The sequence below is a fragment of the Microcaecilia unicolor genome, chromosome 3 (assembly GCF_901765095.1).
Source record: "Microcaecilia unicolor chromosome 3, aMicUni1.1, whole genome shotgun sequence".
Taxonomy (NCBI): Eukaryota; Metazoa; Chordata; class Amphibia; order Gymnophiona; family Siphonopidae; genus Microcaecilia; species Microcaecilia unicolor.
In genome coordinates, this window is record NC_044033.1 from 251,591,158 (window position 1) to 251,618,871 (window position 27,714).

Below are 27,714 nucleotides of genomic sequence, written 5' to 3' on the forward strand. Positions count from 1 at the left end.
GTGCAATGGACAAGGAATGGAGAACCAGTCACCGTTGCCATAAGCTCCGTTGCCAGAGGCTCCACACCCAGTGTCCGGTACCTTGACCAAGGCATAGATATTGCTGGGGAGGCATAACTCCTGCCAGAGCAGCCACGAGGCCTAACGGGGTGTTTTATTCCAAGACCTAGACCTAGCATATCGTAAGTGTCTATGAGGCCTAACGGGGTATGTCATTCCAAGACCTAGACCTAGCATACAGTGGTGGAAATAAGTATTTGATCCCTTGCTGATTTTGTAAGTTTGCCCACTGACAAAGACATGAGCAGCCCATAATTGAAGGGTAGGTTATTGGTAACAGTGAGAGATAGCACATCACAAATTAAATCCGGAAAATCACATTGTGGAAAGTATATGAATTTATTTGCATTCTGCAGAGGGAAATAAGTATTTGATCCCCCACCAACCAGTAAGAGATCTGGCCCCTACAGACCAGGTAGATGCTCCAAATCAACTCGTTACCTGCATGACAGACAGCTGTCGGCAATGGTCACCTGTATGAAAGACACCTGTCCACAGACTCAGTGAATCAGTCAGACTCTAACCTCTACAAAATGGCCAAGAGCAAGGAGCTGTCTAAGGATGTCAGGGACAAGATCATACACCTGCACAAGGCTGGAATGGGCTACAAAACCATCAGTAAGACGCTGGGCGAGAAGGAGACAACTGTTGGTGCCATAGTAAGAAAATGGAAGAAGTACAAAATGACTGTCAATCGACAAAGATCTGGGGCTCCACGCAAAATCTCACCTCGTGGGGTATCCTTGATCATGAGGAAGGTTAGAAATCAGCCTACAACTACAAGGGGGGAACTTGTCAATGATCTCAAGGCAGCTGGGACCACTGTCACCACGAAAACCATTGGTAACACATTACGACATAACGGATTGCAATCCTGCAGTGCCCGCAAGGTCCCCCTGCTCCGGAAGGCACATGTGACGGCCCGTCTGAAGTTTGCCAGTGAACACCTGGATGATGCCGAGAGTGATTGGGAGAAGGTGCTGTGGTCAGATGAGACAAAAATTGAGCTCTTTGGCATGAACTCAACTCGCCGTGTTTGGAGGAAGAGAAATGCTGCCTATGACCCAAAGAACACCGTCCCCACTGTCAAGCATGGAGGTGGAAATGTTATGTTTTGGGGGTGTTTCTCTGCTAAGGGCACAGGACTACTTCACCGCATCAATGGGAGAATGGATGGGGCCATGTACCGTACAATTCTGAGTGACAACCTCCTTCCCTCCGCCAGGGCCTTAAAAATGGGTCGTGGCTGGGTCTTCCAGCACGACAATGACCCAAAACATACAGCCAAGGCAACAAAGGAGTGGCTCAGGAAGAAGCACATTAGGGTCATGGAGTGGCCTAGCCAGTCACCAGACCTTAATCCCATTGAAAACTTATGGAGGGAGCTGAAGCTGCGAGTTGCCAAGCGACAGCCCAGAACTCTTAATGATTTAGAGATGATCTGCAGTGGACCAAAATTCCTCCTGACATGTGTGCAAACCTCATCATCAACTACAGAAGACGTCTGACCGCTGTGCTTGCCAACAAGGGTTTTGCCACCAAGTATTAGGTCTTGTTTGCCAGAGGGATTAAATACTTATTTCCCTCTGCAGAATGCAAATAAATTCATATACTTTCCACAATGTGATTTTCCGGATTTAATTTGTGATGTGCTATCTCTCACTGTTACCAATAACCTACCCTTCAATTATGGGCTGCTCATGTCTTTGTCAGTGGGCAAACTTACAAAATCAGCAAGGGATCAAATACTTATTTCCACCACTGTATCATTAGTGTCAAGACTCTAAAGGATCGTCCTCCGCACACTAAAGGATCGTCCTCCGCAGTGTAAGCTCACATCTCGTCCTTCTGTACCGTTTACTCCAACCAATTGGAAGAACAACCAAGCTTCAGGTTTTCAGGCCGCTTAAGATCTGGTACTGTAAGATCAAAGTGTCCTGAGGTAGACCCCAGCACAGGAATACACCCTGAAGCCTCCGTATTTTTCGGAATGGTCATGTATAGAATAACAAACAGTTCGCTCACAAGTCAGAAGAGGTGCCTTTTAGTACAGGGTCTTCCTATTGTGGAAGCTGCCTCAGTGGTAAAATTAGCTTCCATGGGAACTGAATCCACTTTCCATGCACAAAGTCTGTTGCAGTGACTCGTAGGCTCATCCTTCATTCCCCACAAGGCGCATGGAATCTTGGAGTCTATGAGGGCAAGCGTTGACAGAAATGTTGCGGAAAAGCTACCAAGTGAGTCAGAAAGAGAACAGTCCAAAGACCCATGAGCACAGAGATAAGGTAGGTTGAGAAAAGGTCGAGGCAACAGCCCTTCAATAATTACAATTTGTAAGCAAGTGCGTCTGCACTACGCGGGAACTGCATGCCTAGCATGGCACATTTCAGGAATCTTTCCCAACCAGGCAAGGCTGACAAAGGACAGAACATCGGGCCAATGTTGTATATGGGGGGAGGGGGAATTTGACTTCATGTAGGGCAAGGAAACCTTACTTTTCTCGTACCCTCCAAGTAACACAACATTATGAAAATGAACCACCAGTAGTTCAAGTGCAGTTCCAAAACTGAGCATGGGAGATTGATAATCTCATCGCAGGGAGCAAGTGAAGGAGTGGCCTAGTGGTTAGGGTGGTGGACTTTGGTCCTGGGGAACTGAGGAACTGAGTTCGATTCCCACTTCAGGCACAGGCAGCTCCTTGTGACTCTGGGCACGTCACTTAACCCTCCATTGCCCCAGGTACAAATAAGTACCTGTATACAATATGTAAGCCGCATTGAGCCTGCCATGAGTGGGAAAGCGCGGGGTAAAAATGTAACAAACCCCCCCCCCCCCTCTAATTCAGCTTACTGCGGGAAGGTGTGCACTTTAATGAGACATCTACCAGGAATATGGACGTAAAGATAGAGCAAAATGGATTACTAAGTTTTCAAGAGCAGCAGGAGGGAATTGAACCCACTGTGTAAAGGTCAAAGGATGTTACTGTAGTCCCTGTGATATGCCTGCCGTAGAGACAGCTGTATCATAAAGTTTTCATGTAGAGGATAAAGGACTAGGGGAGGATAACCCAGAAGTCGTGGTGCTGCTTAACTGTCAATCCTTGTGTAGGGAAAAGAGAAGTGCAATACTGGAATCAGGTAAGAATACGGATCCAGGGAAATACAGCAGCAAGCAGCATTTTCGTGATCTGTACGGTGATGGTAACACTCTGAATCAGCCGTACTTGGGGCTTCATAAGCAAGAGCGAGTAAGCATTAAATGAAAGGTGAAAAGGTTAGCTGCTCAGCCATAACAAGGAAGGAAGAGGTACCTACGATGAAACGGATGGAAACATGAGTGTAGCACACGATTTGCCAAGGGTATGCATGAGAACCACCCAGAAGGCAACCGGGTAACACCAAGTCTCGTCCTTAGCATGTATACTGTACCATATGAAAGGAACATTTGATAGGGAGATGGCACTTGAATTAGCCCAGACATATATAAGGGGAGCTGCATGGGAGAAAATCCGAAGCATGCAGGAGAATAGCATTCAACCTCTCATATCAGTACTGAATGAAGCAATGAAATGGTACCCAAAGGAAATGTTGTCCGGGAATGTGAATCGGAAGAGAGGTCTAACAATTCTGGCCGTAATTACACAATAGCAGGTACCTCGTACTCCCATCACCCAATGCGCAAGGTTCCATAGAAGCACTATGTTGTGCTCCGGAAGCAGGTCACCCGTTTTTGTACGTTTTTTTAGCGTGCCGCCTGCGTCAGCTGTCCTCCGGCTTGAGAATATCAAAGTACCGCCAACGCAGTACTTTTTCCTCAGGGTCCTGGGAACCCTCTGCCATAAGCGCTCTGGGGGGACACCATTTGTGAATGCAGGCGCGAGTGTAAAGGGTATAGCGTGTGAGGAGGAAGAAGAAGAGGACAAGGATAAAGTTGTGCTGGACCGTCTGGGGTGCTTGCGCTTCTTACCTTTCTTCCTCCGCTTAAGCACCTGATGCCTGGGAGTAAGGATTGCCGTCTCCTGCAGCGCGTGTCCCAGCGATTGCTTGTGAATGTGAGACCTCTTGTCCATCGGTCGAGAGAGCGGCCCACCCTAGTAGCCAGGGCGGGATATGCCGAGGAGAGGAAGGGTCCCTGCGTACGAGTCCCGGCCCTCAGCCCAAAAATGTCACGTATACACAGCAGGAACCTGGGTTTGTGAGCCCTTGGGCCACTGCCAAGGAGCAGCAGCGGCAGGAGAATCACCCCAACACCAGATAAGGCAGACTGGAACTGGAACACGGTGGACTTGAGTAAGGCTTCACCTACACTTGGCCACCTTTCACCAAGAGTTGAACTCTGGGCTTCAGGCGGCCGGTGGGACTTGCAGGACACGGCAGGACACAGCAGCAGGCTGACAAATAACAGGAACACAAGATACACGCTGGGTTCCAGGAAAACCCGTAGGCAAACAAACAATCCAGAAACAAGCCGGGTCAGGGCAGGATGTAGACAGAAGAATAGTCCAATAAACAATCCGGGTCTGGGCAGGCGGCAGGCAGAAGAATAGGCCAATAAACAATCCGGGTCTGGGCAGGCGGCAGGCAGAAGAATAGGCCAATAAACAATCCGGGTCTGGGCAGGCGGCAGGCAGAAGAATAGTCCAAAAAACAAGCAGAGTAAAAGTCACCAACACGAACAGCACAAAGGCACTGCAACACTTCACACCAAAGGAACGCCTCTGAAGAACACTGTTGCAAGGCAACTAAGAACCTTACCAGGTGGTTAATAAAGGCAGGTCACAAGGGAGTTCACCAGGTATGGGTGCTGCTTGGTTCCAAAAAACTCCCAAAACAATCTGGAGAGCTGGAAGATCCGGACCGGACCGGACCAACATATCTTCTGGAACCCGGGAAACGGTAAACCATCACCTCACAGCATTCCCCAGGTCTAAACCCCGGGGACTGAGGTGACTGCGAGCCCGGGACCTGGGCACAACCGTGACAAGAAAGGATTAGTGGGATTGGAAGTCTGCGGGCCACAATGTGTAAAATAGCCAGCCCTGGGGGAAACCGGCCAAAATAAAAGGCAGCCTCATAAAAGGCAGCCTCTAAACAGCTAACGGGTCAGTGGAGCTGCGAAACAGTCTGTTTACCGCGTAAAAGTATCAGTGGGATTTGAATTCGTCACCTGTGGATTACAAGACTGGTGCTCTAACCACTCGGCCACAGCTCTACTTGGTCGCGTTATTGGGACCGAGCGTGTGAAATGGCCGACTATGTGGAAAACCGGCCAAAATAATCCCGGCCAAATAAAAAAAAAGGGGGGGGGGACGCGAAACGGCCGACTATTTGGAGAACCGTCCAAACTACAAGGCGGTTGTGAAATCAGCTGATCGAATGGGCAACGACCAATCAACGTGATAACGTTTTACCGTCGTGTGCCGTGAGCAGGGGAAGTCGTTTACCGTATAAAACTCATGGGCAGCGAAGCTCTACCAACACGCAAAATGGCCGACTATGGGAAAAGCCGGCCAAGATAAAAGGCGCCCTGGGCGTAAGCTGATCAAATGGGCGTCCTCAACTGCTCTCCACGGCAACTAGGCATCCTCAACTGCCCTAAGCGGCAGCGATTCACGGGCGGCCGCCGAGAGCAGGGAAAGAGTACTTTACCGTTTTGCTGCCACTCTCTGCTGTAACGCTTCAGTCGAGCTTTTGCTTACCGTGTCGGTCACGTGATCGGAACCAGACACGCAAAATGGCCGACTATGCGGAAAACCGCGTCAGTGAAATCAGATGGGCCACAACGCTTCACAGTCGGCTGCCGCGAGCAGGGGAAGAGTCTGAAAATGGAAAGGACGGCCAAATCAAAATGGGGGGGCCAAAATGGAAAGGTAACAAACCGAAATGGGGGGCCAAATTGAAAGGATGGCCAAATCAAAATGGGGGGCCAAAACGTTTGAAACTCGGGAAACTGAAACTCGCGCACCACACGAAACTCGGAAAACTCCTGCACCGCTCGCTGCCGACAAAGAGACCTCCCCCACCTCGTCGGCAGCTCTTATGCGGTGCATGGGGACCCCAAGGCCCTGCTCCCTTCCGGCCTCCCAACCAACGGTGGGCAGGGACTCCTGCCACGTCACCCTGACCGTCAGGGGGAAGCCGGAAGGGAAGGGTTGCTCAGGCCGCGGAGCTGCTGTGCGGCAGCCGCCATGTTATGTGCGGCTGCTCGGCATGCTCCTCGCTGGCCTTCCTTTAAGTATGATTGGTGAAGAGGGGGTCTCTCCACAACTCTTCTTATCTCTGTCCATCTGCAGGGCCAGATTTTAAAGTGTGGGTGTACACATCCCAGAAGTCTTTGGAGGTGTGAAGAGGTGCCCTCTGTCTAGAGCTTCCTTCATGCTATCCTGCCTTGCCCCACACAAGCAGGGTACCACAGAGCTGAGAGCCCCATGTTGGCCACCATGGGCATAGTTGGGGGGGGGGGGGCGAGCCCCCCCAAACGAGCTGCCACCCCATCCTCCAATCCCTGAGCCGCCGGCAGCCTCTGCGAGAAAGCAGCACGCACGCTGCTTTAGACCTGCCCCCGGAAGCCTTTCTTTCTCCTTCAACTTCCTGTTCCCGTGCAGGTGGGAAGCTGTAGGAGAGAGAATGGCCTCCGGGGGAAGGTCTAAAGCAGGGTGCGTGCTTCTTTCGCTGAGGCTGCCGGTGGCTTGGGGGATTGGAAGACAGGGGAGGGTGATACTGGGCGCCACTGAAAGACTCTGGGGGGGGGGGCGGTGGCGGAAGGAGGGAGCAGTGGCGGGAGAGAGACAAGCCTCACTCCCCAAATGAAACTGTCAAACTACACTCATGTTGGCCACAATGATTCTTACAAGATGCCGGGACTGCCACGTCGGTACCACCCTAGGTGGATGCCTAGTCCGCCTAGAGGGGCATAATCGAAGAGGGACGACCATCTCTAAGGGCGCCCATCTCTAAGGACGTCCCGGCGAAGTGGTGGTGAAACAAGATGGGTGTTCATCTTTCGTTTCGATAATATGGTTGGGGACGCCCAAATCTCAACATTTAGGTCGACCTTAGAGATGGTCGACCTTAGAGATGGTCGTTCCCGGTTTTCGGCGATAATGGAAACTGAGGACGCCCATCTCAAAAATGACCAAATCCAAGGCATTTGGTCGTGGGAGGAGCCAGAATTGTAGTAGTGCACTGGTCCCCCTCACATGCCAGGACACCAGCCGGGCACCCTGGGGGCAGTGCAGTGGGTACAGTGGGTTTCAGGTGGGTTTTGAAGGGCTCACATTTACCAGCACAAGTGTAACAGGTAGAGAGGGGATGGGCCTGGGTCCGTCTGCCTGAAGTGCACTGCACCCACTAAAACTGCTCCATGGACCTGCATACTGCTGTCAGGGAGCTGGGTATGACATTTGAGACTGGCAAAAAAAAATGTTAAAATTTTTTTTAGGATGGGAGAGGGTTGGTGACCATGGGAGGGAGTAAGGGGAGGTCATCCCCAATTTCCTCCGGTGGTCATCTGGTCAGTTTGGGCACCTTTTTGAGGCTTGGTCATGAAAAAAAATGGACCAAGTATAGTCGACCAAATGCTCGTCAGGGACACCCTTCTTTTTTCCATTATCGGCCGAGGACGCCCATCTCTTAATCACGCCCCAGTCCCGCCTTCGCTATGCTTCCGACACACCCCTGTGAAGTTTGGTCGTCCCCACGACGGACTGCAGGTGAGGACACCCAAAATCGGCTTTGATTATGCCGATTTGGGCGACCCTGAGAGAAGGACGCCCATCTCCCGATTTGTGTTGAAAGATGGGCACCCTTCTCTTTCGAAAAATTCCCCTGCTAGTGGTTGGGTGAGCCCTGACAGGGCTTGAGGCAAGAGGTCCAGATGATTTGATGTCTTTATTAAAGATTGTTGTGTGGAATATTATTTCATTATTAAGCAGTGTTGCAATCTGCCAAGGATAAATTTGTTTAGGATTGGCAGAATTTTAAATGAGTAAGGGGTCCTCTTACAAAGGTGCGCTGAAAAAAATGGCTTGCGGTAGTGTAGACGCAGGTTTTAGCTGCACGCCGATCCATTTTTAGCGCCCGTAAAAAAGGCCTGTTTTGGGGTTTTTTCGCTGAAAATGGACGTGCGGCAAAAATCGAAATTGCCATGTGTCCATTTTGGGCCTGAGACCTTACCGCCAGCCATTGACCTAGCTGTAAAGATTCTGGGCGGTAATGACCTATGCGTTTCAAATGCTGGACGCGTGCCAGAAAATTAAAAATATTTTTCAGATGCGCGTAGCGGACGCGCACCAAAATTGAAATTACCGCAAGGGCCACGCGGTAACCAGGCGGTAACTCCAATTTAGCACACCTATGCAGCTTAGTAAAAGGGCCCCTAATTAAATAAATAGACAGCAGTGGCTGGGACGATGGTTCAGTACCTCTAAAAATGTGCCCTGGGGGGAGTTTTCAACAGAGAGTAGACCAAATACAGGCCTTTCTGTCTGTCTCACTGTCTCTTCAGATCATCTACACAATACGGAACCCGAAGGACATCATTGTCTCCTGGTATCACTATGGCAAGATATCGCTTCTGCTCCAATGTCCTGAGGACTTCGAGGAGCACTTGGACTGCTTCCTGAAAGGGGATTGTGAGTGATCACTGTGGCGAGGAAGTTCCCACCACCCTTTGCTCCTTCCTTAAACCCTGCTGGCACCATTTTTTGGGGGGGAGGGGGTGCCCTTTTCCCTCAAAACAAAAACCAAAAGCTTCTGCCAAAAACTTAGTCAAAGGGGAACAAAACTTAGATGTTACATAGATGGAGAGCAGCACCTCGGTGCTAAACAGCAGGCCCCAACAGGTATAAATTCTAACCTGGGAGCTAAGGCAATCTAATCACTGATCCCTTAGCTCTCAGCAATATTTAAGTATATATCACAATATATATATGTCATGGAGAAAAAGAACCCAACGGCCAAAAAACTTCAGCTATGAGTTGAGAAAATACGTAATGTCTCAATAAGTCATGTTTATTCATCTTCAAAGGTATCCAAATCTCCATTTAAAAGTCAGTGAAGTTCCATTGATTCCATCCACATGAACAGTCAACCTAGGACTAGGGGGCATGCGATGAAGCTACAAATTAGTATTTTTAATATGAATCAGAGACAAATTAAATATATTGATAATAAAGCTGAAGACAGGGGGGGGGGTGTACGATAGGTAGAAGTTCAGGGGATAAATGTATGAAAAGATTGATGACATATTTCAGCCTGCTGTTTTTACTTATATATGGCTTTGTCTTGGACACTTTGTACATAATTTTATAGTGTGTTATGTTTTTTTGTTGCACTGTCGTCAATAAAAATTGTTAAAAATTAATATGAATTGGAGAAATGTTTTCTTCACTCGACATGTAATTAAACTCTGGAATTCGTTGCCAGAGAATGTGGTAAAGGCGGTTAGCTTAGCGGGGTTTAAAAAAGGTCTGGATGGCTTCCTAAAGGAAAAGTCCATAGACCATTATTAAATTGACTTGGGGAAAATCCTCTGCTTATATCTGGGATAAGCAGCATAAAATGTATTGAATTTTTTCGGGATCTTGCCAGGTATTTGTGACCTGGATTGGTCACTGTTGGAAACAGGATGCTGGGCTTCATGGACCTTTGGTCTGTCCCAGTGTGGCAATACTTATGTACTTTATTCCATGTCTCAAAAGAAGTAACATAAGCTGCCTCTTATACAATCCATCTCCTTTTCCCCCTCCTGCCCTAGTTCCCCAGCATCTCCCCTTGAAATGCTCTCACACCTTGACCCTGTCCCTTGCCTTTCCTCACAGAGCTTGGTGTTTGCTCTGGGTCATTGTATAACTCTAACCTTGATCATCTCAATTCTGCTCCAGCCCAACCCTGGTTTCTTTACTGTCCCCTGTGGGGTAGGGATCCAGTGTTCCCTCCACCCCCAGCCTTATTTATTGATTTTGAGGTGGAACAAGTAAATAGAGAAGGGAACATTCCATGATTTTAACAACCCTTTAAATCAAATTGAATAAATATTTTAAAACCTAGTAAACGGTTAAGATGTGGCATCTGGTGCAGGAGAAATGTGGCCGGGGCATCTAACACAGCTGGGTTTGGACAAGTCCCTGCAGGAAAAGTCTGTAAATTCTTAGGTCTTTGTACCTTCCTCCCCTGTTGTTCGGTGCCCCACTTTCCCTTCTCCCCTGGCTCTCTGTCATTTCTGCTTGGTGACTTTCTTTTTTTTTGCCTTCCTCTGCAGTTTTGTACGGCTCCTGGTTCGACCACGTCTGGGGCTGGATACAGATGAAGAGTTCAAAGAATTTCTTCTTCATCACCTACGAGGAACTGCAGCAGGTATCCACACGGGAAGCAGGACTGTGTAAAATTCAGCGTTGAGCAATGTAACCCACATGTGTACAGTAAACCACCCTGGAGGCAAAGGTCACAGATTTCTATGAACTTTACCTAGAGCATAGAAGATATTTTTAGGTTGCGAAACTCATGGCTTACCTTATCTGCCTAGCTCTGCATGTTGGATCTCCCTTACCTTTCCTTAGTAATTATCCCTTCTATTCCAGCCCATTCCCTGCGTTTGCCAACCGTCTGGTTGCTCCGTCCCCTGAACCAGCTCACTATAAGTCCATCCGCTCCTAGCCCCTAGTCTTTGGAAAATTCCTCTTTCATTAGATCTGAACTTTCATTGTCACTTTTTAAAGCTAGGTTTTAGTTTATCATCGGATTAATACTATCCGGAAGCCGTACGGAGATGCAGACCACATGCCAAATTTTTAAAGTAATTTTATAATTTGAATCTTTTATAGAATTTTATTTTTCTTTTGGCTGATCGTTTTATTTCCTATCATTTATTGTAGTTCCTTTGTACCTTGTTTATTAAGTTTGTGTTCATTGCTTTGATCCTGGTTTTGTAAAGTCAATATATCAGGTGTGCAACAAACATAAATATAGCCATCCTTTGGTTCACCTACATCCCTCAGCCTCCCTCCATTCCTGGCTGGATCTGCCCCAGTCAGGCTTGAATTTAGCTCCAGTTTTTGTTGTCACCACCTCTGCTAGGAGACAACCACCACTTTCTCATTATAGAAATAGTTGCTCATTATTCATGGGAACCTCCCTAGCCATAGTTTCCTTTGATGATCTGTCATCCTTTTCAGCTGCTTCTTCTAAAGGGAAATACTTTCTTCTGGGACTTTTTCGAAGCCTGCAAGCTATTTGCAGGTTTTTATACTCAATCCCATTTCCTTTCTGCCTTCCAGAGAGTATATTTGTGAGTTCTTTAAGCCTTTTTGAGGGGTTTCTCTTGCAGGTGCCATACCAGTTGGGTATCTCATTCCTGAACTATTCCCATCTTCTCGATAATCCTTAGGAAGACATGGCTTAGCTGATGGGCCTCACAATATGCTAGTAACCTTTGAGCCTTCTTGATCACCTCAGCTGCTGATCTCGTTCTGTCTCTCTCTGTATCTCCCAGGACCTGCGGGGCAGTGTGATGAGGATCTGTGACTTCCTGGGAAAGAAACTGGATGAGGCAGCCATCGACTCGGTGTTAGAGAATACGTCCTTCAACATCATGAAAGACAACAAGATGGCTAATTACTCCTATGCAGGGAAGTCGGCCGTTGACCTCAGCAAGGGATCTTTCATGCGAAAAGGTGGGGAGATGAGAGAAGGTATACACCCCATAGTTTTGTGTAGATGTCTTATTAATGTTGTTGTAGTTCAGTTGTAAGAGGAAAGTGTGTCCCAAGCAGGTGCGACTCATCACTGGCAGAAAGAACAACTTCATTTTGTTATGTTATTTAATACCTTACTCTAGTGCCTGAGCTCTGCAAGCCTTAAATCAGAATCTTTTGGCAATGTCTTCTTTCCACTGAAATCGAGGGAGAGAGGAACCCACCAGTTTAGCTAACAATGGTCAACGCTTTCAAGAAACGTGATTTTGCATTTGGTTTAATGCCACAACGAGAGCAGCAGATTAGCAGCTCTATGTAAATCTCGCTTCTCAGAGACAGCACGCCACCCTCACGGCCAACCTTTACCATTGTATTAAGAGTTTTTGGTGCCCTATTCCAGGATCCCTCACAGCGACTGATTTAGAGGAGACAGGAGCTGTGGTACATACACAAGTGTGAGGCATGGAGAGGCATTTTCGATATGACGTCTAAGTCCGACTTTGGAGAAAAGGCGGCTGAGAAGAGATATGATAGAGGTCAAAACCGAACTCTCTATACTTGACTGCTTCATTTACTTGTCACAAGTGAACTTTAACGCAATACTACTTTAATTCTCATACCGGAAATGAATTCTATATACTTGACTGCTTAATTTACTCTGTCACTATAAACTTTAATGCAATACTACTTTGTATTTCTCATCCCGGAAATGGCGATCACCATTACGGAATAATGTAAGCCACATTGAGCCTGCAAATAGGTGGGAAAATGTGGGATATAAATGCAACAAATAAATAAATAAAATAATGAGTGGAGTGGAACGGGTAGACGTGAAGCGTCTGTTTACTCTTTCCAAAAATACTAGGACTAGGGGGCATGCGATGAAGCTACATTGTAGTAAATTTAAAACGAATTGGAGAAAATGTTTCTTCACTCAACGTGTAATTAAACTCTGGAATTCGTTGGCAGAGAATGTGGTAAAGGCGGTTCGCTTAGTGGGGTTTTAAAAAGGTCTGGACGGCTTCCTAAAGGAAAAGTCCATAGACCATTATTAAGATGGACTTGGAGAAAATCCACTGCATATTTCTAGGATAAGCAGCATAAAATGTTTTGTACTTTTTTGGGATCTTGCCAGGTATTTGTGACCTGGATTGGCCACTGTTGGAAACAGGATACTGGACTTGATGGACCTTTGGTCTGTCCCAGTGTGGCAATACTTATGTACTTATGGATCCACTTTAAGCTGTGTGACAGGGAACCTCTTCTATATACGATGAACTTATTAGTATTGCTACATGATGCCACCTCAAGATATAATACTTGGAACCAGTTCCTGTTGTGTCTTCCTGACGCTACCAAGCTAAAGTCAATCAAACGCTTACTGCATTATTACCATACCAAACAGCGGAACCTTTATTTCTCAGGGCACGCATACATTACTTAAGTTTCAGGAAAAATCTGAAGGCTTGTATTTTTTCACAAATTTGAATCTTAACTAATTTGATTACTACGTATTTCTTATCTTATTGTATCATAGTATAGTTGTTTTACTGTCTATTCTGGATGCAATGGTTCAGCTGCTTGACGCTGTAATCCACCCTGAACTACCCTACCCTACCAACCCAACAAATGCCTGATTTCTGCAACACAATAACACTAGAATTCAAAATGCACAAAACACAACTCTCCCACTGTTCAACGACCTTATGTGGCTGTCTCACATGAACTTTATCTCATCTCAACATCACTCTGTATTTGTAAACACCGGAGATTGCAAACGCACCTCCGGTACGATGTAAGCCACATTGAGCCTGCAAATAGTTGGGAAAATGTGGGATACAAATGCAACAAATAAATAAATAAATAAGATAGTGACGGAATGAAAGACATGAAATAACTTAAATTGCAAGCTGCAAACACAAAACTCTCTAGTTCTTCATCATTTAGCCAGAAAGTCTGGAGCTCTTTGAGGCTTTTTCCTTCCATATTTTTGATATATTCTATGTTCACTTGAGCATGTAATACTATGATGAAGAACTGGAGAATCCCTTCTTTCCGTCATATAGTCTTGGACATATACCAGGATTCTGTGTTCAATAGTACTGGCCCTGCTCTGTGAAATTCCCGTTCCCATCCCACTTACGTCTGATATTCTCTCACCAGCAATTCACAAAGGAGCTCATTTTCAAAATAGAGAAAAGAAAAGTCCAAAAAGTGGCATAAACTGCATTTAGACGTTTTTCTCACAAAAAAGCCCAAATTGATATTTTCAAAACCAATTTTTAGACATTGTTCTATGAAGTCCATCAGAAGTGCATTCAAATCACAAGGGGGCATGTTAAAGGCGGGATCTGGGCGTTCCTAACACTTGGACGTTTTTCAGCCATAATGGAACAAGACTGTCCATGACTAAAACGAAGACATTTTGAGTTAAACCTGTTTTTATAACGAATAAGGCACAAAAGGGTGCCCTAAATGACCAAATGACCACTGGAGAGAATCAGGGGTGACCCCCCAATCCCACCCCCACAAATGTGAATACAAATATGATTTTGTGTCATGCTTTCAAGGCAGAAACTAGGTTTGTGAGCCCTTGGGCCACTGCCGTGGAGCAGCAGTGGCAGGCAAAACCACCCCACACCAGAGACACGGCAGAACTTTGACAGAAACAGCTAGACTTCACCTGCGCTTGACCGCCCTTCCCCAGGAGTTGAGCCCCTGGGTGCAGGCGGCCGGCAGGACTTACTGGACAGGGCAGGCACTGGATACCAACTAGGCTGAACAGGGACTGAGGGTCACAGGGGAAAGGAATATACATTGGCAGCAAGGCAGGAAACTGGGCTAGGACTCACAGACAGACAATACTACACAAAGCAGGAAATGGACAAGCTAAAGGACAGGAACTGAAAGCTGCCACGCAGCCACTAAAACAGGGTGAAATGCTGATAGACAAGAGACAGGACTGAAAGCTGCAGAGCAGCCACTAAGCAAGAGACACAGACAAACAGAAACTAGACAAGGAATACAGACCAGAAACAAGACTAGGGAAACAAGCAAATAAACCCAAGCTAAACTACACACAGACTAACTAGAATCCAACAAGGAACTAACAAGAAACCAGACTAGGCAGAAGTGCAACAAAGCACCAACAAACCAGGGACCTTAGATGATGCAAAGGCAAACACAGAAGTTTCCAGGTGATTAATAAAGCCCATCAGCTGCTGAAGCTCAGCTGCAGGAATCACAAGGCAGCTACGGGTGCTGTTCAGGCACAAACAAGAAAAGCAAGTCTGGCAGCCCGGAAGATCTGGACTGGACTGGGCTGAAGTCTGGAATGGGTAACAGTCCATAGCAGCCACCGGTTCTGGCCACCAGAGGGTGAGGTGAGCACAAACAAGGAAACATTCACATACTGTGAAAACTCCCACGGCCTCTCGGGGGCCGGAGGATCTTGCCTGCCTGGGACCAGCTGTTACGCCCACAGGATTCCTGTCCCAAGCTTGTAGTCCATGGGAGTCCTCAGGGCAGGCTTAAAGAAATCAACTCAAAAAAAGTAAAAACCAATAAGTTCCTTTTATTTTCAGGGATTCAGAGTCCAGCAAGTTCAAAAGAAATACAGCGGCCCTTCAAAACAGCCTTCCCCTGTTTTCCTCTCAGGGCACATGCCCGGCAGGGGTAAAAAGCAAAAAGAAAACAACTCAAGCCCTGCTGTTTTTAGAACCAGGGGGGAGCCTCCTTAAACAGTCCCAACCGGCCGGCTCTCCTGCTCACCCTCCCCTCTCTTTGGGAGGGAGTTGAGCGTCCAGTCCCCAGCTTCAAAAAAATACTCTGCAACTTGCTCCCTCCTGGCTTTTGAAAACAGTTCAAATAAACACTTTGTGCCTTAGCACTCAGTTCAAAGCACCCAGTTTCCTGTAGTCTGGGAGCAGGTCACTTCGGGGGAGGGAACACTCCCCTCCTCCACACCCTAGCACTCCTTTACACACAGTTCAAACAGGGACTGAACTCTTGTTGGGGAAAGGGAAAAGATCCCACCCTTTCTGGGTCACTCTATCAATGCACTGACCCTCCTCCCTCATGACCCTTTCTCTTTCCCCTTTGAAACCCAGCTGCCATACCACGAGTTCACCTGCTTTTTCAGCTTTTTTCCTAAGGAATGAGCCCAGGCTGAGAGGTCCATCGGCTCCTCTGGGTTCTCCTCTCTCCCCCTCTCCTCAGCCTCTTGCCATTCCATGGGTTCCTTGTCCCACCCACTTTTCAGCTGGTCCTCGTTCACCTGATTACCCTCCAGGGTCCCCGCCCTTGCCTTGTCAGAGTTCTCCCCTGTGACCTGCTGGGGAAGGTAGTCTCTATACCAGGGCTTGCGCCGGGGCTGCTGGGTAGTGTAGTCTTTTCTTCTCCTCCATTTTTCAGGGGGCACTAACCTTTCTCTTCTCTCTCTCTGGGGAAGTAGTAAAGGCAAGGCTCTGTTCTGTCTCCTTTTGCTCTTGAGCCTCCTCACTCCTTCCCCTTCCACTTCCATCTGCTCCACCCCTTCACAATACGTGACATTTTGCAACCTCTATGACAGCCTTAGATGTTAGAGGCAGGTCTATTAGAACAGAATGCAGGTCCCTGGACTAGTGTAGTGGTCAGTGTAGTGCACCATGGCGTGGCGGACTCTGGTCCCTATCTCCCTCTACCTGTCACATCTGTGTTGGAAACTGTGAGCCCTCCAAATCTCACCAGAAACCCACTGTGCCCACATATAGGTGCCCCTTTCACCCATAAGGGCTATTATGTACAGCTGTGGGCAGTGGTTTTTGGGTGGCTCAGCAGAGAAGATCGAGGAGCAACGGTGAGATGTGTACCTGGGAGCATGTTTTTGAAGTCCAGTAGGGTGCCCCATTTATCTCCTGGAATGTCTGGGAGACCAGTCTACTAAAAATGTTGCCCCTCCTACATCCTAATGGCTTGATTTTCTACGTTTTTCACTTGGACTGTTTTTTTTTTTTTTTTTTAATGGACCAAAAACCAAAACGTCCAAAGCAGAAAACCTTGTTAGAAACAGTATTTTTGAAAACAAAAGATAGATGTTTTTCTTTTGATTTTGGACATTTTTTTGCAAAACGTTTAAAGTCATAAGTACATAAGCATCGCCATGCTGGGACAGACCAAGGGTCCATCAAGCCCAGCACCCTGGGTTTAGACGTCATATCAAAAATGCTCAGAGTCCCTTAAAGCCCATCTCTTCCAACCACAGTAAAGTCTTGATGATCCAACCTAAATGGGACTGACCCGTTCATGGATAAATGAAAAGTCGGTTAATACGGAAGACAATGGTAACCCCTCAAACAATGCAGAAAGGAAAGCAGTAAAAGCAGGGTCCCGGGTTTGGAAAACGGAAAGAGAAGTCAAACAATGCAGAAAGAAAGACGGCAAAAGCAGGGTCCCAGCTCACGAGGGTGGTAAAAGTAGGGTCCTGAGTTCAGGAAACGGAAAGAGAAGCTGCTCGACGTCAGCGGGGTCTGTCAGATATGCCGAATGGTCAGATAATCGAGACTGTACTATACATACATACATACATACATACATAGTAGTAACTAGGTCTTGGGGTAGTGCAGCTACCAGTATCTCGAACTCAGGAACATGGCCGGTCTTAGGCAGGGGCGACATGGGCGGTCGCACAGGGCCCGACGCTCCTAGGGGCCCCGCATCTCTGGTACATCTGTCCTGCTGTCTTGGAACACCTCCCTGCTCTGTACCTTAATGTGCATCCACATTTTAGTAGAGATCATCAAGCAGTGGCAGCGATTTTCATATCCCATCAGTTGCCGAGCCCAGAGCCTCCTCACTGCTGTGTCCCACCCCCTTTTGATGTCACTTCCTGCCCTTCTCAGGAACATAACCTTTTCTTCTGGGTTTTTTAAAATCTGGATTGTCCTATATTTTTCTTTTTCCTGTTTATGTCTCTCACTCATTTTTCCCACTATCCACTAGATATTTTACTATGTAAACTACCTTGATAGCTCAACTAAAAGGTGTTTATAAATAAACTTGAACTTAGATTTGACCTACCATCTTTGGATTCTATCTTGCCAAGCAGCCCAAATCAAGTTTTCATTTCTTTAACAAAGTTTATACACTGTTTTTTCCCCCCCATTTCTCAGGGATCTCTGGTGACTGGAAGAATCAGTTCACTGTGGCACAGAGCGAACGCTTTGACAGGATCTACCGGGAGAAGATGAAAAATTTCCCTGTAAAATTCAACTGGGATGAGGACGGTACTGAAGAGAACCCTGGTTCTGTGACCCATACAAGCTGAGATGCTAAATCCTCCCCACCACCCATCCATGGCACCGGGATATAAATGGATATTTTCTGGTAATTAAGGGAAAATGGTGACCTTGGAGTGCAAAGGAAAATCTCCCCTCTCTCCCATAGCCATACTAGGTCAGACCATTGGTCCATCTAGCCCAGTATCCTGCTTCTAGCAGTGGCCAAGCCAGGTCACATGTACCTGGCAGAAACCCAATTAGTAGCACCATTCCATGATACCAATCCTGGTGCAAGCAGTGACTTCCCCCATGTTCATCTCAATTACAGACTATGGACTTTTGCTCCAGGAACTTGTCCAAACCTTTTTAAACCCAGATACATTAACTGCCATTACCATATCCTCCGACAGCCAGAGCTTAACTATTCTTTGAGTGAAAAAATATTTCCTCCTATTTGTTTTAAAAGTATTTCCATGCAATTTCATTGAGTGTCCCCTGGTCACCTCCACCCACTCCACACCAGTCATGATTTTGTAGACCTCAATCATACCCCTCCCCCCCCCTTAGCTGTCTCTTTTCCAAGCTGAAGAGCCCTAATCTCTTTAGCCTTTCCTCATATGGGAGCAGTTCCATTCAGTGGCGTAGCCACAGGTGGGCCAGGGCCCACCCACTTTGGTCTCAGGCCCACCCAAAATTGTGACACTCTTGCTGTGGCTGGTGGGGATCCCCAACCTTGCCAGCTGAAGATTTTCTGTCCTTGGGCAGTCCCCACTCTTTGAACTGAGGCTGAGACTGGCCCTTCTGCACATGCTCAGTTTTCGCACAAGCAAAAGCACTGAGCATGCACGGCCTGCCGGCAGCAGCATCAATTTGAAGCAAGTGCTGCTGGCTGCCATTTGGAAGAGTGCTGGCTGCTTGAGGAGGAGGAGGAAATCTTCAGCTGGCAGGGTTTGGGGATCCCTGTCAGCTCAAGTATTTAATATTTGGGGTTTGTGGGCAGGAAGGGGTGGAAAGAGGAGCAAACGGGGGGGGGGGGGGGGGGGGATGAATTCCATGCCCACTCACCTCAGGCTCAGGCCCACCCAAAATTGGTCATCTGGCTATGCCCCTGGTTCCATCCCCTCTATAATTTTGGTTGCTTTTCTTTGAACCTTTTATGTCAGACTAATCATGAAGATAAAAGACTCAGTTCACCCCTCTTGCAACTACTACTACTACTTATCATTTCTAAAGTGCTACTAGACATACGCAGTGCTGTACACTTGAACATGAAGAATAGTCCCTGCTCGACAGAGCTTACAATCTAATTAGACAGACAACAGGACAAATAAGGGATAAGGGAATATTAAAGTGAGGATGATAAAATAAGGGTTCTGAACAAGTGAATAAGGGTTAGGAGCTAAAAGCAGCATCAAAAAGGTGGGCTTTTGGCTTAGATTTGAAGACGGCCAGAGATGGAGCTTGACGTACCAGCTCAGGAAGTCTATTCCAGGCATATGGTGCAGCAAGATAAAGGAATGGAGTCTGGAGTTAGCAGTGGAGGAGAAGGGTGCAGATAAGAGAGATTTACCCAGTGAACAGAGTTCCCGGGGAGGAACGTAGGGAGAGATGAGAGTGGAGAGGTACTGAGGAGCCTGCAGAGTGAATGCACTTATAGGTCAATAAGAGGAGTTTGAACTGTATGCGAAAATAGATAGGAGCCAGTGAAGTGACTTGAGGAGAGGGCTAATATGAGCATAACGACACTGGTGAAATATTAGTCGTGCAACAGAATTTTGAACAGATTGAAGACGACAAAAGATGGCTTAGTGGGAGACCTGTGAGAAGCAAGTTGCAATAGTCTAAGCAAGAGGTGATAAGAGTGTGGATGAGGATTCTGGTAGCGTGCTCAGAAAGGAAAGGCGAATTTTGCTGATATATAGAGAAAGAAACTACAGGTTTTAGCAGTCTGTTGAATATGTGCAGAGAAGGAGAGGGAAGAGTCGAAGATGACCCCAAGGTTACGAGCTGATGAGACAGGAAGGATGATAGTGTTATCCACAGAATAGAGAATGGGGGAGGAGGAGAGGTTGGTTTAGGGGGAAAGATGAGAAGCTCAGTCTTGGTCATGTTTAGTTTCAGATGGCGCTGAGACATCCAGGCAGCAATGTCAGACAGGCAGGCTGATACTTTGGCATGGATTTCAGCTGAGATTTCTGGTGTGGAGAGGTAGATCTGGGAGTCATCAGCATAAAGATGATACTGAAACCATGGGATGAGATCAGAGTACCAAGGGAAGAAGTATAGATGGAGAAAAGAAGAGGTCCCAGGACAGATTCCTGAGGTACACCAACTGACAGTGGGATAGAAGTAGAGGAGATCCATTAGAGTGTACACTAAAGGTACGCTGGGAGAGATAAGAAGAAAACCAGGAAAGAACAGAGCCCTGAAAACAAGTGAGGACAGCGTATCAAGGAGTAGGCAGTGATCAACAGTGTCAAAAGCAGCAGATAGATCGTGAAGGATGAGGATAGAATAGAGACCTTTGGATCTGGCCAGGACAGATCATTGGAGACTTTAGCAAGCGCTGTTTCAGTTGAATGAAGGAGGTGAAAGCCAGATTGAAGTGGATCAAGAATAGCTTGAGATGAAAGAAAGTCAAGGCAACGGCAGTGAACATTCATCTGTTGAACAAGGGGTATATATCACCTTTTTTCTCAATGTCTAGTTTCAGAAAGGAAGTATCCAGCTGTAATTAAACCTCAGGAGGTATGGAGAGAGTGTGTAATCCTGTCCTTTGCCCCTGGGGAGGGGAAAACACTTCAGCCCTAGAGGCTGGAATAAGAGAGACAGTCAGACTTAGGTATAGGCGCAACCAGTAAAAATCTTTATTGGTATCTCACTAAGCCAAGACAAATAATTGTTCTCTCTGCAGCAGGTTGTCACCCAGTAGCCAGATGCACAGACTGAATAACAAAACTGCTCAGCAAACTTTCCTAGCCATCACATTATATACTGTTGTAAGTTTCGTTTCTCCTAAATCATGTGATTCTCCTAAACTAACTTATGATCATACTAGTGGAACCATGCCCGTTTCATCAACAATGAAATGGGCCCTAGGAAGGCTGTCCTGTAAACTTTTTTTTTTCTCTCTCCCCTGCCCTCCCCTCCATGTCCAGCGATTCTCCTCTTCCCTGCCCTCCCATCCGTGGACCCGCAATTCTCTCCTCTACTGTCCTCCATCCCATCATGTTAATCAATTCTCCTCTGCCCTGCCCTGCCCTCCCCTTCCCTTCCTCCCTCCCTCCCTCCCCTTGATGTCCCGTGATTCTCTCCTCCCCTCAATTTTGAATGTCCGCTGGCTGGTGCTGGCTTTCCGTTCCGTTCGTAACATCCCTCCTGATGTCAGCTCGCCTCCAGCGTTCCCTTCCCTCTCACTGTTCCACCCTCTGACATCATTACGTCTTGACGCCAGGGCGGGACAGTGAGGGGGAATGGAAATGGAACCCTGGAGCCTGGCTGACTGTCAGGAGAGGTTACAACCCAGGCAGCCAGACATGGAACGATGGAGGTGCAAATTATTATATAGGATATGGATATTTCCTGTAATATTCTGTTATTTTTTATATGTATACAAAAATGGCAATTTCCTCCATGTATCATCCTCTCCTACTTGTGTTCACATGCACACTTAGTGGCCATTGGCAAATCCCTTATCTGTTAAAGCGTGATCCCAGCGTGCAAAAACATGTAGCAAACAAGTAGTATGAATACACCTGGTGCCCGTCCTCTTTGAACACATATTTCTGTTGGAACATCTTGGAGTCTGCAGAGCCCTCAGTCTCTCATCACCATCAAGGTTATATCCATGTGTATCTGCCATATATGGGCCTATGCATAGCCTCAGTCCTCCAAGTGTCACCTTGACATGTAAACATGTACTTTCCATTTACTGAGAAAGCACTGTAGCTTACATGCAGCTGCAGGAAGAAAACTAAAATATGCTGACGACAGCAATGCAAGGAATACTGAGGGCAGCAGAGCCATATTACAGGCCTAATATAGGAAGGAATATACAAGAGATTGGGATTCAGTGGAAGCAAACTCAGACTGGATCAATGTGTCCTCTTTTTTCTGGAGCCATATTGTAACCCTAGGCATGGCCATCTTTCCCACACTACTACCATCACCAAGAGGCATATTTTCAAAGCACTTTGGGAGGCTAAGTTCCATAGGTTTCTATGGAACTTTGGGAGGCTAAGTGCTTTGAAAATGAGCTTGTAGGTGACCAAAAGTGTAAAATATTGACCTGCCCTATAAGCTCCACCTTACAGTTTTTTTATGTGTTAAATCTTTTTATTGAAAAAATAAAAACAATAAGCAAACAATACAACCAAACTGTGATTCATTGGTATAAAGCATCTAAACACAACCCTAAACACCCCCTGCCCAACCCTGTCCCCACTCCCCGCTCCCCACAACAAGTCAAATGACGAAGATCATCAAGAACCATAAAATCCATCCCAACCCAAACACTCCACCTCTCTTCCCTGACCCGCAGAGTTGAAAAGCGACAGCAAAGGTTGAACAACCAAACTTAAAACGAGGTGAGCAGAATCCTCATCGATGTTTTAAAATCAATCTTTTTGCAGTGACCACCTAACCCCGACCTCCAACCATCTCCCCACATCTACCGGGACTTCTTTGTAATATTGGGGAAAAATGAACTACACCTATTGAGTTGTAGATAGAGAATGACATGGGGATGGGGAAACGCAGTAACCGCGGGATGGGGACAGATCCCACAGGGACGGGGTGGGTATGGGGACAGAGCCCACAGGGATGGGGACAAACTTTGTCCCCGTGTCATTTTCTAGTTGGAAGGTAAGGGTGGTGGTGGCAAGGAGGGTTATTATAGCTGCTTGTTGTTGTCATTGTTTTCTATTTGTAATTTATACACAACAGTTGCACAGCATATTGTTCCTTTTTAGACTTTAATAAAAAGATTTAAATATAATATCATAAGTGTTCGAGGCTTCTATAGATGAGGACAGAGCCCATGGAGACAGGGCGGGATGGAGACAGTGCATGCGGGGATAGGGCGGGACGGAGACAGAACCTGCGGAGATGGGGTGGGGATGGAGACAGAACTCAGTGGGATCGGGCGGGGACGGGACAAACTTTGTCCCCATGTCATTCTCTAGTTGTAGAGTAGCATGTTGCAAAATTATCTTACCAATAAGTTATTTGAAGCTAATTTTGTACTTCCAGACAACTTGAGTTAGTTGTGTGCTAAGTTGCGTTTCTGTTAACTATTATGTATGTTTATTTTATAACCCGCCCATAACTGTGGAGGAAGCAGGACAGAAATGTGTTGAATAATAAATAATGGAAATTAAAGCACAGAGATCAACACATGTGATACTCCCCACATATATCCAGAAATGTTTAATAATGTATTCTGCTATATTACTATCATGTATTCTATTACCATGCAACCCAAAATCCTTCTGTAATACCAATTACTTCTCTTCTCTCTTACTTCCACTATCCACGATGTTTGTGCCACATTGAGCCTCCAAAGAGGTGGGAAAATGTGGGATACAAATGCAAATAAATAAAATAAATAAATAATATCATATGTTAAGACCTTAAACAGCTTAGTAAATAGACCCCTTCAGGCTTCGTGATTCCTTATTGTACTTTTTCTGGATGTTTCCATCTCTGGGAATGACTCCTGCCCGACTACTCACTAGACCACCAGGGATGGATGTAGGTCCAGGGAGAGGTCTCATTCTGTGCACGGGGGGGGGGGGGGGGGGGGGGGGGGGGGGGGGGGGGGGGGGGGGGGGGGGGGGGGGGGGGGGGGGGGGGGGGGGGGGGGGGGGGGGGGGGGGGGGGGGGGGTGGGGGGGGGGGGGGGGGGCGGGGTGAGGGCAGGGAGAGCACACTGCTGGCATTTTCAGAGGAAACCGAAAAAAAACGCCAAACACAAATTTCAGGCCACTTTTGTCACTGAAACAAAATTTGGTCGGCCTCTAGGGAGTAGATGTAACCAAGGACTGAATCGGCAGCTTTGATTGTCTGGGTGAGGGAGATGCAACCCTAAATAAAACCCTGCAAATTATGGGACATTGAGAAGTTCAGGTGATTTTATAACGCATGTATAAACGATTAAACTTTTAGCGAGTCCTTTTACTGAGGTGTTTTATCGGATTTAGCATTTTTTAAAATTTGTTACATTTTATCCCCATTTCCCCACCTGTTTTAGGCTCAATGTGGCTTGCATAGTACCGGAGAGGCGTTACAGACTCCGGTGTAAACAAATACAAAGTGATGTTGTGGTAAGATAAAGTTCATGTGGCCCCCACACTAGGGAATCGTACATGAAGAGTTGTGTTTTGTCCATTGCGTTCTTAAGTTTTTTGTGTTGCAGAGATCAGGCATTATATTGGTTGGCAGGATGCCTTTTTAAACACAGGTTAGTTTTAGTGTTTTCCGAATTTGGGTGTCGTTCGTATTTTCAAGGCTTTTGGTAATGCGTTCAAGTTAGTGTTGCGGTTAAGTGCCACGCAGCCTATTGATATAAGATGGACTGCGAGGCTGCTAACCACTTTAGTGAAAGGACCCCTTAATCTTGAGTTTGATCATGTTACCCATCTTTTTCAAATTGAGCACTGGCTCCTGATCTGTCAGGATCTCTTACATGATTCTTATCTCACTGGCCTTCACCTAGCCTTTCCTTTCTCCTTCAAAGAGCCTGTGAGGGAGTGAGTGGTATAGTGGCAGAGTCCCTAGGCACACTCCCACTGAAGGGCAGGTTAACACCTTACAGCAGGTGGTGCTGACTCACTTTAGCTCCATGAAAGCAGGTGGCAGTAAACTACGAAAGCGGTCCTGAGTCAGAAAGGGGCCACGAGAGAAGAGTTCCAGGAGGGGCCCTGAGCAAGGATCCTCCCAAAGTTCTGGCTTGGTTGCAGTACCTGAAGAGAGTTCCAGGTTAGTAATTCCCCTTATCCCTTTTTTGTCCTGTTTGTCTGTCCTAATTAGATTGTAAGCTCTGTTGAGCAGGGATTGTCTCTTCATGCCCAGCGTACAGCTCTGCGTACGCCTAAGTCTATAGAAATGATAAGTAGTAGTATAGTCTTTGGGATTCCGGAATCTTGTTACTCTGTCCTTTTCCCATATTTGCTACTCTGGGATTTCGGAATCTTGCTACCCTTTGGGATTCTGCATGGAATCTTGTACCCTTTGTCCTTATCCCTTATTTGGCCTGTTTGTCTTGATTACATTATAAGCTCTGTCGAGCAGGGACTGTCTCTTCATGTCCAGCGTACAGCGCTGCGTACATCTAATAGCGCTATAGAAATGATAAGTAGTATATAGAGAGAAAGAGGTGAAAAAGGCCGCAAGGCTTAAGTGGAGTTTAAGAAGGACCCCAAAGCATCCACTGTTCTATACACTTGGGTAAACTCTCGGGGGGACGGAGCCTTGTACATCAAATCATTTTGTGGAGGGAATGAGGAGCACCATATGGTGTAAAGGAGAGGCTATGGATGAGGGTTCAGTCCCTGTGGATCTCTCCTTCCCCTCACACACACCTCTCTGTGGTCCAAGGTTCTGAGAAATTTTTTTGCCACCTTTTTTGGCAAGGCTGATATAGATGTGAGGGGGGGGGGGTGCTCTCCTTGGGGTAAAATCACCCTGACTGTAATGTTTTAACTGGGCAGAAGGGAATGTTAAGTTCTTTGCTTCAGAACTGAAAAGGTCAGAGCAGATCAGTATATCTTTGAAGGCTGCATTGCTTCATTTCTGCTCCACGTCAAGCAGCAGGTGCATCGGGTACTGAAATATTAAGTGGACTGCAAGCAGGGTTAACGCCTGTCTGCTAGATTTCCCTCCTAGTCAAAGTTTCGGTGGCAGATTATAGAGCAGGCTAATCTAAGAGGCTCTCCATCTGCTCTCCAATGTAAGTATGATTTTTCAGTGTTATCAGTGCGGTATGAGCTATTTTTTGAGTGTTGTTAGTGCAGCATCTGTTCTTTTAGCCTCTTTTAATTAATTAATTAATTGATTAATTATTTAAACGTGGTATTCTGTTGTTTTAGGCAGATTCCCACCAAACATGCATAAAAATCAAGGGAGAACTGCAACAAAAAATTAATTTAAAAAAAAGAAATTAAATTAAAAACAAAAGTCATCAAATGTAAAATACCATTAAAACAAACAAAAAACAACAACAAGGTAATCGAGACAAAGCCAACAGATAATCTTGATGATGGTTTTGACCTGGGGCAATGTTTTCACATACCTGCACTGGCAATCATATTCTGCCCTGTCTGTTTTATACAGCCTCACATTGCATTCTTAAAAATCTTAGACAAGGGGCTACTTAAAAAGATAAAATGCTTTTAGTTTTTTTTTTTTTAAATTTATTTGACATGTTATTCATAAGAGCATAAGAGTAGCCATACTGGGTCAGATCAATGGTCCATCTAGCCCAGTATCCTGTTTTCCAGACAGTGGCCAAGCCAGGTCACAAGAACCTGGCAGAAACCCAAATCGTGACAACATTCCAGAACCAAAAAGAGTAACAAGATTCTGGAATCATAACGAATAGCAAGATTCCATGAAGAACCTCAAAGAGTAGCACGATTCTGGAACCCTAAAAAGTAGCAACATTCAATGCTACAAATCCCAATGAATAGCAAGATTCCGGAATCCCAAAGATTAGCAACATTCCATACTACAAACCCAAGGCAAGCAGTGGCTTCCCATGTCTGTCTCAATAGCAGACTATGGACTTTTCCTCCAGGAATTTGTCCAAACCTTTTTTAAACCCAGATACGCTAACCGCTGTTACCATCTCCTCCGGCAATGAGTTCCAGAGCTTAAGTATTAGTTGAGTGAAAAAATATTTCCTCCTATTTGTTTTTAAAGTATTTCCATGTAACTTCAACGAATGTCCCCTAGCCAGTACATTTAAAAAAAAGTAAAAAATCAATTCACTTGTACCCATTCTACACCACTCAGGATTTTGTAGACCTCAATCATTTCCCCCTCAGCCATTCTTTCCAAGCTGAAGAGCCCTAACCTCATTAGCCTTTCCTCATACAAGAGAAGTCCCATCCCCTTTACCATTTTGGTCACTCTTCTTTGAACCTTATCTAATTCCGCTATCAGTAAGTAGTTTGTTCCTAATTCCAGTCAGCGAGGGAAAAAGTAATGGTTCTTGTTTCAGCAAGTGTATTTTTAAAAAAGATTTATTTATTTATTTGTTACATTGTATCCCACATTTTCCCACCTACTTGTAGGCTCATGTGGCTTACATAGTACCGGAGAGGCGTTACAGACTCTGGTGTGAACAAATACAAGGTGATATGTGGTAAGATCAAGTTCATGTGGCACAGCCACATTAGGGAATCGGAGAACGGAAGAGTTGTGTTCGTCCATTACGTGCTTTAGTTTGGTTGTGTTGCAGAGATTAGGCATTTAAGTTGGATCGGTAGGGTATGCCTTTTTAAACAGGTTGGTTTTAGTGATTTTCCGGAAGTTTAGGTGGTCGTTATGTCGTTTTTCAAGGCTTTTGGTAATGCGTTCCACAGTTGTGTGCTTATGTAGGAAAACTAGATGCGTAAGTTGTTTTGTATTAAGTCCTTTGCATCTGGGTAGTGCAGATTTAGATAAGATTGTGTTGATTGGATTATTTCTAATTGGTAAGTCGATC

The 27,714-nt window shown here is 46.2% G+C and overlaps 3 protein-coding genes across 4 annotated transcripts in view; 2 read left to right on the top strand and 1 right to left on the bottom strand.

Annotated features, from left to right (window-relative positions):
• The window catches only part of LOC115466512 (sulfotransferase family cytosolic 2B member 1-like), a 42,271-nt gene extending 24,049 nt beyond the window's left edge, over positions 1 to 18,222 (top strand). The window contains exons 4-7 of one of the 2 annotated variants that reach the window (XM_030197792.1): positions 8,566 to 8,692; positions 10,321 to 10,415; positions 11,551 to 11,749; positions 17,902 to 18,222. In XM_030197792.1, coding sequence (XP_030053652.1) covers positions 8,566 to 8,692; positions 10,321 to 10,415; positions 11,551 to 11,749; positions 17,902 to 18,056 — 576 coding nt within the window. In that variant the 3' untranslated portion in view covers positions 18,057 to 18,222. The remainder of the gene's footprint in view (positions 1 to 8,565; positions 8,693 to 10,320; positions 10,416 to 11,550; positions 11,750 to 17,901) is intronic. The other variant, XM_030197793.1, reaches the window with a different exon arrangement.
• The window catches only part of LOC115466521 (sulfotransferase family cytosolic 2B member 1-like), a 1,032,539-nt gene that overhangs the window by 212,270 nt on the left and 792,555 nt on the right, over positions 1 to 27,714 (bottom strand). The window lies entirely within an intron of this gene.
• Positions 25,873 to 27,714, top strand: part of LOC115466522 (sulfotransferase family cytosolic 2B member 1-like) — a 28,201-nt gene continuing 26,359 nt past the window's right edge. Inside the window, exon 1 of the mRNA XM_030197813.1 lies at positions 25,873 to 25,956. The gene's annotated coding sequence lies outside the window, so the exon portion shown is untranslated. The remainder of the gene's footprint in view (positions 25,957 to 27,714) is intronic.